This window comes from Myxocyprinus asiaticus, chromosome 34 (genome assembly GCF_019703515.2).
Source record: "Myxocyprinus asiaticus isolate MX2 ecotype Aquarium Trade chromosome 34, UBuf_Myxa_2, whole genome shotgun sequence".
Classification (NCBI taxonomy): domain Eukaryota; kingdom Metazoa; phylum Chordata; class Actinopteri; order Cypriniformes; family Catostomidae; genus Myxocyprinus; species Myxocyprinus asiaticus.
Window position 1 is genome coordinate 18,358,711 of NC_059377.1, and position 14,148 is coordinate 18,372,858.

Genomic DNA, 14,148 nt, shown 5'->3' on the forward strand with positions numbered 1-14,148 from the left:
AATCCATTTTGAAGCACAATACAAAAATTTTTTTTGTCTTGTTTTCCAGTAAAAATATCTAAACATCCTTAAAACAAAATTTATATACTTGACAAGCAACATGATATTAAGTCTTATTTTCAGAGGAATCTGGCCAATTTTGTGATGATTATGCTTAAAACAAGAAAAAAACAATTTTCCAATGTGGTAAGACAAATAAACTTGTTTTCTCTTTGAATTAAGTTTATTTTTCTTACCCCATTAGCAAATTGTGTCTTGTTTTCTTGTTGATTAGCCTGAGGGGTCTTGAAGGGTCTAGTCTTGGTCTGGATCTGGCTCTTAGGGGGTCTGGTATTGGTTTGGATCTTGGAGAGTCTAATCTTGACTATAACACTGTTGGTAACCTAAAATGTAATTTATGGATACTTTTAAGATGGGGAATGATGGTGAGGAAAGAGCTGATTGAAAAGAGCAATCTCTTTAAATATCAGATTGCACAGGTTGCTGTGCACAGCAGCGGTTGGTGGGTGGGTGGGTTGGTAACTCTTGAGTGAGCACAGACTGATGCAGGTCCCTTCAGCACGCGCATCATTTGATGGAATGGAATGGAACGTTGGCACACCACCTGGCACCGGCCAAGTGAGGCCCGGAAAACAACTGCGCCTGGGGAGAGACCTTGAAAACTGAGGGCTGGGGGGGGAGAGTGAGCGAGGGAGAGAATGAGACGGAGAGTAAAATAGCAGTCCAAAGGGACAGGCTGTGTTGCAGGGAGAATGAGCAGAATAAGTGCTGGAAATGAGTTCCAGGAGGGTGGGGGCATCCATACATCTTCCCTGACAAGCAAGCGGGGTTTGATGGGCCACGCTCCATGCACCATTCCATCTGGCGGAGATGATTGCATGGTGCATCGGCGCGCACAAGTTCATAATGTATTCATGCCGATGCAATGCTCTCTCCCCCTCTTCCCCCTGTTCACCCTCAGCCTCGGATACCTGCGACGGCATCTGAATTCCAATTATCCAAAGAGACAATGTTGTCTCTTACTCGCCACATTACTAACGGGCCGTTCACACTTAACACGTGTTTGTGTCCATCTGTGCTGTTTTCCATTGTTTATCAATGTTAACGTGCTGGACGGATGTCTTTGACAATTGTGCTACATGTCACTGTTTATTCGGCACCTCGCGCAGAACTTAAAGTTTTAATAATGCGCCTTAAGACACCTGCATTCTGTTCCATTCATTGTGCTGCGTTTAGATTTTCTTAGCTCAATATTGCATAGCATTCACGTTTCACGCCACTGTCTGTCCCGTGAGATGGCTTCACGTGAAAGGTGCACTCTATCTTGCTTCCATCACCTCATGACCCTCAGTCTGATAAGCGAATGAAGAGTCTCAGCCGCCTATGAGGGAAGCAGGCTAAAAGCAGCTGTCTTTTCAGCATTAGCATGCAGCTGATTGGCTTCCTGTGGCTTTGGCACATCATGCGTCACATTAGTGGGCACAGCTATTCTCTAAAGAGCAGAGCATCTACTTCTTCACTCCAAAGCACATTCCTATGTGTTTGTGAATTGACACTAGCATGAATTCCATGCTTGTCCAGGTGGACTAATGTGCTGATTAATGCTGGTTTGGTTCTGGTCTAGCCAGTGAAATAACAAAATGTAGCTGGTAAAGCTGGTTGACCATGGTCTTTCTGGTGGACTGCAAAAAAATGTCTTAGTATTTTTGTCTTGTTTTCCAGTAAAAATATCAAAATATCTTTAAAAACAAGATAAATAGACTTGAGAAACAAAATTACATAAGATATTAAAGGAATAGTAAGGCAGAATGACTCACTCACTGTTCACTTTCACAGTATACCAGCATCCCAATTTGGGGACCAGCATCCAAAATACAACATATGCCATGTTGGTCTTTTCAGCTAACTGAAAATCCTGCAGTCAAATAACTGTGTGGATTTCTGCATTACCACAGGCGTTACAGGTATAGTCTGAAATCATTGGGTCTGATATAAGGCTGAATTATCACAGCAGATTAGATTTCACAAAGCTTCTCCTAAACTAACTCAACTAGAAACTCTATCTGCTGTGTAGGAGGATGAATCGAGTTTCAGCTTTATCATCTCACAATGACACAAAGGCAAAGATGCACTGGAGAGATCCTGATATTAAATTCATAATGCATTTGTATGTGGGGAGAGTTTCTTCAGAAACATCCTACAGGGATTGTAATTCGCAAAAAGAAAATGAAATATATTATTTCTGACCTTTTTCTCATGTGCAGCTTGTGTACACACAGATGCCTATTTTCACCACCCAAGAATGAGCTGAACATTGCCGCCTGTGCAGTGAGTGATGTAAGGGATATGTAAGCCAAGCAAACAGAATTGCAGAAATTAAATTAACCACACACAATGCACAATATTTATGCACAATATTTATACAAAATAAAAATAAAAAAAATAATAATAATAATTTTACCATTTTCAAACCATTTTACTGTTGTAATGTGACAGAAGTATATTAAATGTTAAACAAAATGCAGATTTTATCTATCTGGAATTGATTGGTTCATAAAAAGTGGCCATGCTGTACATATAATTCAACAGAAGTGCTACTTGGAGGATCAATAACTAGCTAACCTCCGAGCTGCTCTTTGATTCACCTTACCAGAAAAAGAAAAAAAATCTTATGTTAACAGCATACATGACTAACTGTTTTGATTTTAGAGGCTAACTAACTTGACCATAAATGTGAGGGTGTGACTCAGTACTACACAAGTTCTGCTGCTTCTGATTTGGTGGTCTCATTAAAAATAGTGTGAAAGTTTAAAATTCCTCCTTGACTTCCGCTGTGTCTAGGCATGCATATTGCCGATATAAGGAAAACAAATATAAGGAGAGCAAGTAGGAGTGCCAGTCACATCATGACAAGGTATTCACTGCCACTGTCAGGTCATGAAAAATGACCAGGCGTGGAGTGAAGATGAGCGAGTCTGTGCTTTCTAATGCTCAGTTTGACGTGCCATTTAATGGCGATCCATATTTCTCTAGAGCTCTTTTGAAAAGCAATAAAAGACCTTGCCCAACAGGAAAATGGAAAGCACTTCATCGTCCTTCCTGGGAGCCACATTAAATATCTTGCTGCATCAATATCCATGGTGACCCACCTAATATTCATCTGTGCCGCTCCTCCACCAATTTCCCGTACTGAAAGGCAAGGTAACCGAAATGCACTCTGTGCATTAACTGCACCGATTAAATTTACGAATTCAGGGCAGGATGGATGTGCACTCTAGTATGTTTTTTTGAGCCTGTTTAAAAAATGCAAAATTGCACCTTTTTCTGCAAGAGTGAACTCATTTGAATTGAGTTATGCATTGCTTTCTTTCCACAACATATTCATGCATTCTACCACTTTTAGGTGGGTTTAATGCCCTGGTATGATGTCATTTATTGGTTATCCTTTAGCCTTGGCTGATAGAAAATAAAATACATAAAAGTTTGACTGAGCATCTGCACTCTACTCTCCATACCATGTCTGTAATACCTAGTTGTTATTCAGAAACTTCTAGTCTATGAAGTGAAATACTGGCAATAAAGTGAAATTACAATATAAAGAGTAGAGAACAATTTAATATATTCTTTCATTTTTTATTTATTTATTTTTTTTCTTGGGTTTTTTACAACCGTTAATTTTATTTTGTATGGAATTCATGCTGCCTGCTAGTATAAAATTGAGATGTATTATGGTGATTATTTTTTCACTCTAACACAGGATGACATGCTCTGTGGAAATGCAATGCTTTTAATTTGTCTGATGTGTAATATTACAGCTGAATGCAGTGAGGGAAATATCGAACATAATGGATATGGCATGCCTGCCCATCTGTGCTGAAAGATCCTAATGGAGGACTTGAACTATTTTATTAATTTCAGTCTCTTGCTGTGGCTCTTGTGAATTATAGTGCCTGGACTTGTCACATTGTTAACATTTCAAAGGTAATAACCGGCCCCATACTGAGAATTTAATATTGAAACAAGGTCACTTACACCAGCTCTTTAAAAATAAATAAATAAATCATTGTATTCTTGATTGAATATCATAAGCAGAAAACAGTGTTGTCTTGTGACTATTTTTTTGCACAGAAATAATTATATGTCACATTGAAATTACCAGCATTGTTTTGTTTTTTGTTTTTCGGTCTGGTCCATATTCCATCATCTTACCATTCTTTATTTAAAGGCCTTTTTTGACAGTGAAGATATAGAATGGTTGATCAGTAAAGGTGTAAGATTAAAGACTCCCACTGATTATTCTGTCATTTATACCTCTGATAAAATAGCTTCCTCAGGCAGGACTGGATGGCTCTGTGGCTGTGTACTGTATAAGGTTTTTAATCTGAGCGCTGGCTGCCCGTTTGAGTCTGTTATCAAGTGGGGAGAGGATTGAGAGTGCATGGCGAGCGCGTATGGCTCAGATTGAGCCTGCACCGACACATACTGTATGTTTAGGATCTTTTACTTACACACTCACAGCCACAGAGGTGCCTAGGGAATGGGTGCCATACAGAGCTGATATTCCCACCCTACTTTATCTCTTCTGCTTCCCTGGTCAGACTCTGGTTGTCAAAGGGGAACCACCTTTCTTCAAGAAAGTTTTTGTGGGTATCCCCCAGGGCTCTGTACTCGGACCTCTGTCAAACTGAGATCTTCTTTAGTTTAAGACCACCACTGAACATACATGCCAGAGAACATTAATTTGAGGTGTTTGCTTAGGCTAGCATTACCATTACTATTGCTCATATCTAAACAAATCCTTTGTATTGAACTTTGACACATAACTTGCCCTGCACCGTTTGTGCTGCAGACATGAATGTTGCCTCAAATCGTGCTTGAAGAAGAGGTGTGCTATTCTAAGCAATTAGACTTATTATTTTTTCACCTGGCAGATGATAAAACAAGTGATCAATTGGGTAAATAACACTCACCACCCATTTTTTAGTTATTACTGGTATTTCTCCATTCAGAAAACATTTTTCCTTTTACTACAGGGTTAGGAATATTTAGAATGTAAATATTTAGTAACAAGTTGATTATTTATTGATATTATACTGTTATATAATCTACTAGAAGTCTTTGGTTAAAGAATCTAGAAAAGTAAGTAAAGCTTTAGTTGGATAGTATAGCGCCTTTTAAAACGAAGTGCTTTTCAGAAAACATAAAAACATAAATATCATATACTTAGAATAAATTAAACACTAAAAATAAGATAATTGTTAAAAATTAAGTTTAAAAAATAGAAGAAAAGTTCAAAGAAATAAAATGCATAAAACACATATAATAGTAATTAAAAGGAGATAAAACAATTAAATATGTAATATGCTGTTTTAAATTAGCTGGGTTTTAACCCAGTTATTAATGCTATCGACCTTGTGTCTGATTACTAATCTCCTGATCATCATCTCTGTTCTAGCAAAGTGCCTGTTGTTGAATATGGTAAGGTCTGTAAGAGGTAACTCATCTGTAATACTTTCTTCAAATTTAGTCTAGTGCGGTGATGTGCCCACATCTCACTAATTGCTTAAAGAAAAGGGTCAGAGTTGACTCAGAGGTCAAGAGCAGGGTCAAACCATAGATATGACAGCACACAACATGACATCTAGATAGGGTTTGCTCCAGAAGGTCATGACTAAGACAGGGGTCAGGGTCACATTGTCCTTTAGCTGCTTTCACGGTGAGCTTCTAAAATCCCTGCTAATCTAACAGACTTACAATAGCACAATTACTTTCAACAGCACAATCACCCTAGTACACTTTAGATGTCTGACACAACATTGTAATTTACCATACCCATCCCCAATTTCTCTGTTTCTTACACACAGACAGACATGTACACGTTGTACCAGCTGTGGGAACATTGTGTTTCGGGGGAACAGCCGCCCTGTGTCTGGGATGTGTACCCTGACTTTCCTGATTACAGCTGTCCTGGGTGTCCCTTGACTCTGATAGCAGTAGGGGCTCCTGTCTTACCCCCTCCCTTCTCTTCTTTAAAAAAAGCAAAAATCCAGGTTACAGTAAGTTACTTAGAATGGAAGTGAATGGGGCCAGTTTGTGGAGAGTTTAAAGGCAGAAATGTGAAGCATATAATTTTATAAAAGCACTTAATGTACATTAATTCTTCTGTAAAAACTTGTGTATTATTTTAGCTGTAAAGTTGTTTAAATCATACTTTACGGCGTTATGTCATCATGGCAACAAAATGTTAAAATTTAATATAACTTTACACAGAAAAGGTTTGTAAGCAATTTTATCACACATACATCATGTTAACACATATTGTTTACGCCTTGTAGCTATACTTTTGAAATAGTAAGTATTATAACGTTTACTGATTGGCCCCATACACTTTCATTGTAAGTGCCTCACTGTAACCCAAATTTTAGCTTCTTTTTTTTTTAAGAAAAGGAGGGACAAGTGGAAATATATATTTTTTGGTAATCAATATTATGCCACAAATGCTGTCATTTGAGCTTAACTTGTATTGAACATGGAATATTCCTTTACGATTTTCAACTGCGATAAAATGGGCAAAAAAAATAAATAAAAAATCTTTGATAAAGGGACCTGAGCCATATCAAGGCACCAGAATATTACAGAAACTTGGGGGATTGCTGTTTGCTCCTTTGACTTGGGCCACTTAGCAACCATGTAGCAACCACCCAAAACACCCTTGCAACTGCATAGCATCGAGCTGAAAACAAAACACCCTGGCACCCACCTACAACACCCTAGCATCTTTTTGCACAGGCAAGCACTCACATTTTCCTACATACATAGTGGAAGAAGCTCTCTATCTCTACGGTGTTACTCTGTATTTGTGAAATGTTCATAATGAGAGTTCTGCTGGTGTCTTTGATTATTAGGGAAAAGGTGATGACAGCTGGAATTTGACCACTGTTATGATCTATGAACTCTCTAAAGGCATATATGGTGTATGTAGGTATGTGAGTTTAAATGTTAAAGGAGCTCAGTTGCTGTAGAAAAGGCAGCTGTTGGGATATCACTGAGGTCTCACAAGAATTGTTCTACTTTTTCACCTACAGATCGCACTGAGAAGCGCTCCACCATGCCCGACTCACCTGCTGATGTGAAAACACAGTCCAGGTTAACTCCACCCACCATGCCTCCTCCCCCCACCACACAGGGAGCTCCCCGGACCAGCTCCTTCACCCCCACCGCATGTAAGTACACATCAAACGTAGGCCTACACTTTAAAAAACACTGCAAGAGAAGAATATGTAAACCAGTTTTCAGCTTTAAAGGGATAGTTTGCCCAAAAATAATAATCCTGTCATCATTCACTCACCCTGTACTGTATGGCTGACTTTGTGATGTGAAAGTGAATAGTGGCACTAACATTCTGCCTAACAACTCATTTTGTGTTCTACAAAAGAAAGAAAGTCATGCGGTTTGGAACAACATGAGGGTAAAATACCACAAAAAAATATTTTTTTTTTTTTACAATGGAAGTAAATGGGGCGATCCGTAAACATTAAAATACTCACTGTTTTAAAGATAAACCACAAGACATAAACAATATGTGTGTTTTACTTACTTAATGTGTGTTTACGTAATTACTTAATAACCTTTTCTGTGTAAATTTCTATCCAATTTTAAAATTTTGCTGCCATGATGAAGTAACACTGTAAACCCTAAAACCCTAAAATGATGATTTAAAGTAGTGGTTTACTTTATTTTTAGTAGATTTTGCTTCGGGACCCAGATTTCACATTGGACATAAAGTGGCAACCCAACATAGTAAAAATTATATATCACTACTGTAAAATTGTGATATATATATGTAAGGATGATTATGTGTAATTTGTAAAAAAACTTTATTTTTGCACATGGCACAGAGTTGTATCTTTTTCTTTTCAGTACTGGGATGTCTACTGTTTGAGAGGTTTGACTTCCTCCAAAATTCTCACTAGAATTCAAATGGGTCGCATCAGTTTTGTGATCTGCGCTGTGACATCGAGGCAAGGCAGTTGATTCACATGCGCTCCACAGATACAGTAGGTTCAGAGCAGAGCAGATCATTGCTGCAAGTGGTTCTGTACTGACTTTTACTTTTGTGCACCCATGTGCACAAAAACCAGACTTCAATCGCACCCCGAAAATAACGCATTACAGATGAGAAGCATATTTAGCATGTATAAAGTGCCGGAAAATTTCCATTGGAGGGATAACCCTGGCATTGTTCTTTCCCTGCTGTCCGTGACCCTATCTGAACAGACCTGTGGCCCACCAGTTGAAAAACACTGATTTAAACTTTACAGCTCACATGATACATGAGTTTAACTCGACGAGCTGAAATTATGTTTTGTGGTAATCAACATTATGACACAAATATTGAACCCAGAATATAAACTTTAAAACTTGATTCTGAAAATATATAGTTTTACCCATCCCTAATTACAGTCAACATGCCTAACATTCCTATTGTTGTTCTGCTGGGCACTATTCTCTCTAACCTGCAGATTTTTCTGTATGCCCACTGGCTAATGCTTCCAAGAGCATCACACATGCCAACTCAGCAGACATCTAGAGTGGCTCAGTATCAAAGCCATCCGTGCAACAGCCTCCCAGCAACATGTCTGTGTAATTGAGCATTGGTGTGCTGTCAACAGCAGTAACACATTCCTCTCTCTGATGTTACATCCCTAAAAACAGATCAGTTGGACTCTGCAATTAGCGCTTATGGAAAAAAAAAGACAAAAAACAAGTCTGAAGCAATCCGGAGCCTTTTTTTAAAGGCACGCTCTAATTATACATTCTGAAGGTTTAACAAAGCAAGTGCTTTGATTTACCCTCCATGTAATTGTTACCAGATGCAGCTCAAGTATCTCGTTTCTGTTCTGTTGGAGGGACGCCAGGCAAACTAGGCTATTACGCAGCCTAATTTCATTAGAGAGACGTTGATTCCAAGCTGCATCCCTCCACCACGTATATTTCTCATCGTGGCACGGGGCGCACTCGACCACATGTATTCTTCTTCTCTGGACTTAAGTTGTCTGATGTATGGAAGCAAGAATGCACAGCTTCCTTCTCAAAGCTGCCATGGCTGATTCAAAACAAATGTTCGACTGTCACAAGAGCCTCATTCGAGTACTGTCATTCACAGCCGCACAGAGAACAGCAATGTCATTTTTGACAAAGGCTCCATTTGCTGCTTATTTTGAGGGCTTTTCCTGGCAGTGCATTATAGAGATATTTGGGATTTAAATGATTCACTGTAAATACATACACTATCTGCAAAACTACAGATTTTCAAAATCGACTAGTTGTTGGGTTGCCTTAATGATGAGTCAACAAATCATAATCATTTATATAAGATAATTAGGCTGGTTTCATCGGAAACTGACTGGACGTGTTTCCTAGGTGGTGTTGGGCTAGACGGAGCCCAATAGCATGGAACAGAATGCAGAGGTCTTGTGATACGTTTTTAAAAATACAACAATTTTTTTTTTCATTGCATCTTAAAAATGCAATAGGAAATTAATTTAAAGATACAACTTTTCCGAGAGCATTTTACAATGCTAGCTATCTTACAACTAAAGCAAAGCACACTGTGAGCATGCCAATTAAAGCAAAGCATATATAAACATATAAAAAAACATTATCTGTGTTAAGTTTTGTCCAGTAACGGAATTATAGGGTTTCATTGTCATGATAACAAAGTTGCAATATTGGCTATAACTTAATACAGATAAGGTCAGTAAGTGATTTAATCACACTAAAATCATTCGTCTTGTGGTGTACTTCTGAAACGATGTGTCAGTGTTTATGGACTAGCCACATTCACTTCCCCTGCTGAAAGACCAGCATTGCTGGTCACTAGCTTATGTTGTGTTTTGGGTGCTGGTCCCCCAGCATGGAATGCTGGTGTGCTGGTGTGCTGGTGTCCCCCCCGGCCCCCCCCCCAGCTTAATCAGAAAGACCATGCTGGTCAACAAGCTTCACCAGCAAGGTTTAGATGGTTAAAAGCATGGCTATGCTGGTCAACCAGCTAGACCAGCACCAAACCAGCACTAACCACCAGCATAAACCAGCCTAGACCAGCATGGGAATTGCATGCTGGTTAAGCTGGTCTTTTCAGTGGGGTCCATGGTAAGTGCCTTACTGTAACCACTTTTGTAAGTAAAGGAGGGACAAGTCATTTTTTTGTAGAAATCAACATTATACCACAAATGCTTTAATTGAGTTTAGCTTGTACTGAACACGAAACATTCCTTTAAAAATAATTCCCAATGGTGATGAATCCTTCATGGTAAATAAAATAACTTATTTTCTGCTTTTCAGTAACGAACGGCACCAGTCACTCTCCCACCGCACTAAACGGAGCTCCATCTCCACCCAATGGCTTCAGCAATGGACCTTCATCTTCCTCTTCTTCCTCACTGGCCAATCAGCAGCTCCCACCGGCATGTGGCGCAAGGCAGCTCAGCAAGCTTAAACGCTTCCTCACGACGTTACAGCAGTTCGGCAATGACATCTCACCTGAGATAGGAGAACGAGTGCGCACGCTGGTGTTGGGGCTTGTGGTAAGTCTGTTATCAATTAATCTGTGATGAAAATTTAAAATCTTTGTCATTTTTTCCCACCTTAATTGTACGTTTAGGTTCATTGACCTTTGTTGCAAATTACCTTTATCTTTTTAATTGGAAAGGGGAAGGAGATCCTAGCATTAAAGTATTCTGACTCAAAATTGGCTAGAAAAAACGGTTGTCTCTGCCAGGAGACAAGTGATTATTGTTTCTCCTATAAAGTTGCTCCCCATACAGACAGTAGAAATGAATTTGTTTTGCTTTCTGACCACCAAAAAGGATCTTGTTTGGTCTTCATCAAAAAGCTGTTGGTGAGAATAAAGGCTTGTACAACAACAATAAATCAAAAGAAACACATCTGTAGCTGAGACATAACCTGCATTGAAAATAAAATCCAACCAACAAGACATGCAGCATGAGCTGTAAAAGCATTACTATGTAGTTATGGAATAAACAATGGCAAAATACCTGCCTGTACTAGAAGAGGGCTGCTTTAATTAGCCATTCGAAAGGAAAGGTTTTTTTTTTTAGGTGGGCATTTGTTTATTTTTTGCTGTGTCTACTGCAGAGGCTTTTTTGTGTCCCCTTGGCTTCCATGGCTCTCTTTAATTCGCTCCCAACTCTGCTTTATTGAAAAGAGTGACACACTTAATTAGCACCGCCGATGCTGGAGAAAAGCTCAGGAGGCTTTCTGGCTGTCAAAACAGTCCGCCGCAATCTGGACGAACAGATGTAAGCCTAATGTAACAAAATTCAGGTCTGGGAAATGAGGGGAGAAAAAAAGGCTGTGTATTTTTTCTCAAATATATGACTCCCCGCTCTCTTTTCCTCACTAGCTCTCTTGGAAATAACATCTAGAAAATTTAAAATAGTGTCACCATCAAATCAGTCTGTTAAAAGTTGATGGAGCAGGGAGGAGGGTAGACAGAAATTTGTTTACACTGCCAGAGACGTGCTGAGTTTAAAGGGGGTGAGACACTGTACATGCCAGTTCGGTAGCGAACAAGAAATGTTTTTTAAACCGATCAAGCTGAATATCTTCCGTCATCATGTGCTTTGCATTTGATATGTATGTGTTATGATGTTTATGCCATGTTTTATCTCACACAGCAAGCTGTGTGGTGTAATACTTGAGCTGTAATTGTGTATGCATTTGTGTGTGTGTGTGTGTGTGTGTCTGTGTGTGTGTGTCTGTGTGTGTGTGTGTGTGTGTGTGTGTGTGTGTGTGTTTGTTTGTATTTGTGATGATGCGGTCAGCTTTGGCACATGTAAAAGCCACCAGATCAAACTTCCCCAAACGTGGCCTTTTACCACAGTCGTCCATATGCAGCCTATTAAAGTCTTCAAATCATTCAATCTCCTGCAGGATATAGTTTTGCTTCCAATAAGTAATACTATCACATAAAGTTTTCCACATGTATTCATGGGTGTACTATCTTTTTTTTCCCTCTCCCCACAGAACTCCACTTTAACCATTGAGGAATTCCACTCCAAACTGCAAGAAGCGACCAACTTCCCGCTCCGACCTTTTGTCATCCCGTTTCTGAAGGTATTGCACAAACAAAGCGATCTGGAAAGCATTTAAACAACTGAGGCACAGATGTGCATATTTCTCCCAGCCCTCGACTTCTAAAGCACAGGCATGCCCTAAATGGATACATTGGTTTCCTCATGAGCAGCGAGGCATCAGGTTTCCTGTTTATTGGGACCATATTTAATTCAGTTTTTTTATTTATTTATCTTTTGTGGGAACATGACGTGGACCCTCATAACCCTGTTCAGTATAACAGCGCTGTACAGGCCCGTCCTACAGCACAACATCTCTATTTATTCATACGCATTGATGGACGCCTAAATTCCGGAGGGCAGGGCACATCTGAAACCAGTAAGAGGAGCTGTTGTAGTTGTCTGGGAGAGTATCGACCTTTGCCCTCTCTGTTGCCCATTTGTCACTGTGGCCCTTATTTCATTACAGTTAAATATGTGTCTCTGGGCTTATTTATGTTGGAGCACTTAACACGGATCCTTCAAGTAAACAACCGCATTTTATTATTTCAACTAAGGGAATTATACTTGAATTATACATGGTATATTTTTGTATCACATCATCTTGTTTGAGATTAAAATGATTGTAGCCTGCACACTGAATGTATAGTAAATTTTTGACCTATGTAGCAAATAGATTAAATTCTCTTGAGCCTATATGGTGACTTGTGTATCCATCCACCCTCAATTGTTCGCCATTCATTTTCATCTGCTTATAAATGACAGCGTTCCCCTCCCTCTTTGTTTAACATCCCCCCCCCCCCATCTCTTACTCTCTCTGTCTTCCTTGCCATAATAATGAAATAAGCGACCAGTGTAGATGGATAAAATCTGTGTTGTTTACTCCATTAGAACATGATGGAATGAGGTGTCTCCAGTTTATGTGGTCTGAATGTGGCCCCGTTCTCACGGACTGGCATTCTCAGGCATTTCATCTTGTCCACTGCTTGTCCTAGGCGGCTATGCATTGCAGAAATTAGTCCCATTAGGGCTTGTGGCAGCCGCTGACAGATACAGAGAAGCATACTGGGACACTTCCCTGGCTTTCTCTCTCGCAGCTCTGCGCCATATGGTTACTGTTTCATCCAGCCAGGAGGGGTGGTATCAAAGATGCAACTTGTGTTTTTTTGCCTCTCTCACTCCCTCTCTACCTCTTGTCTAATTTTAGTGGTTTTCCTCCAAGGAGCCTTTAATGACAAATACCATATGGTGTGGGAACAGGAGCTTTTGTAAGTGTGCAGAAGCGCAGCTGCAACAATATGCATTAGCAGCGTTTTTTCATTAGGCTAATATTGTCTAGCAACTCTCCCATCAGAGTTGGGTTTGCGGGGAAGTGTTTACAGGAAGGGCAGTGTGTGCCATGCTAATGATGTAATCCGGACTCAACGCCTTTGTGTTGATGTCTTTTGTTTAAGATTTCTAAATGGATTTCTGGTCAGATACATTTTGAATATTTCACCAGTTTTGTTGAGCAGGCTCCATAAAGCCTGTAAGCACATGCGTTCCTCTATGGCTCTGTGCCTCATTGCTCAGAGTCGTACTCAGCATGACATAGTCGGTGCTTCACCACATGTTAGCCGTGCAGAGGAAGTAAGGTTTACATATACGTGGCAAACTACTTTGCGGCTTGTGTTTGATAACTTTCCAACTAGCTGTGCGCTAATGGACCACACAGGAACAAAGGGCTGGAGAATGCATGTTGACATTACCAAATCAACTGCTCTGTACAATTGTCAAGTCATTGCATAAATTTATGGTAGTTGACACACAACCATCCATGGACTTTTTTTATCAATATTTTATCAAGCTTTTAAGTTAAACTTTATATCAATGTGTAAGGGAAACTAACTATATATGTATATCCATTAGGCTTGAGATCGCTGTCTTTTTCACGCATCGATAATTGGAATATTTTCCTGATGATTATCGATATATAATTTATTGGGATTTTTTTCAGATATAAATAGGGTTGCTCGTTGCACAATAGTCTTTGTCTTTTCAAACATATTTCTCA

At 39.5% G+C, this 14,148-nt stretch overlaps 1 protein-coding gene across 5 annotated transcripts in view; it reads left to right on the forward strand.

Moving 5' to 3' along the window:
• The window catches only part of LOC127424823 (protein CBFA2T1-like), a 99,021-nt gene that overhangs the window by 53,543 nt on the left and 31,330 nt on the right, over nt 1–14,148 (forward strand). For all 5 annotated transcript variants that reach the window (XM_051670276.1, XM_051670274.1, XM_051670272.1 and 2 more), the window contains exons 2-4: nt 7,086–7,223; nt 10,345–10,586; nt 12,049–12,138. In XM_051670276.1, coding sequence (XP_051526236.1) covers nt 7,086–7,223; nt 10,345–10,586; nt 12,049–12,138 — 470 coding nt within the window. The remainder of the gene's footprint in view (nt 1–7,085; nt 7,224–10,344; nt 10,587–12,048; nt 12,139–14,148) is intronic.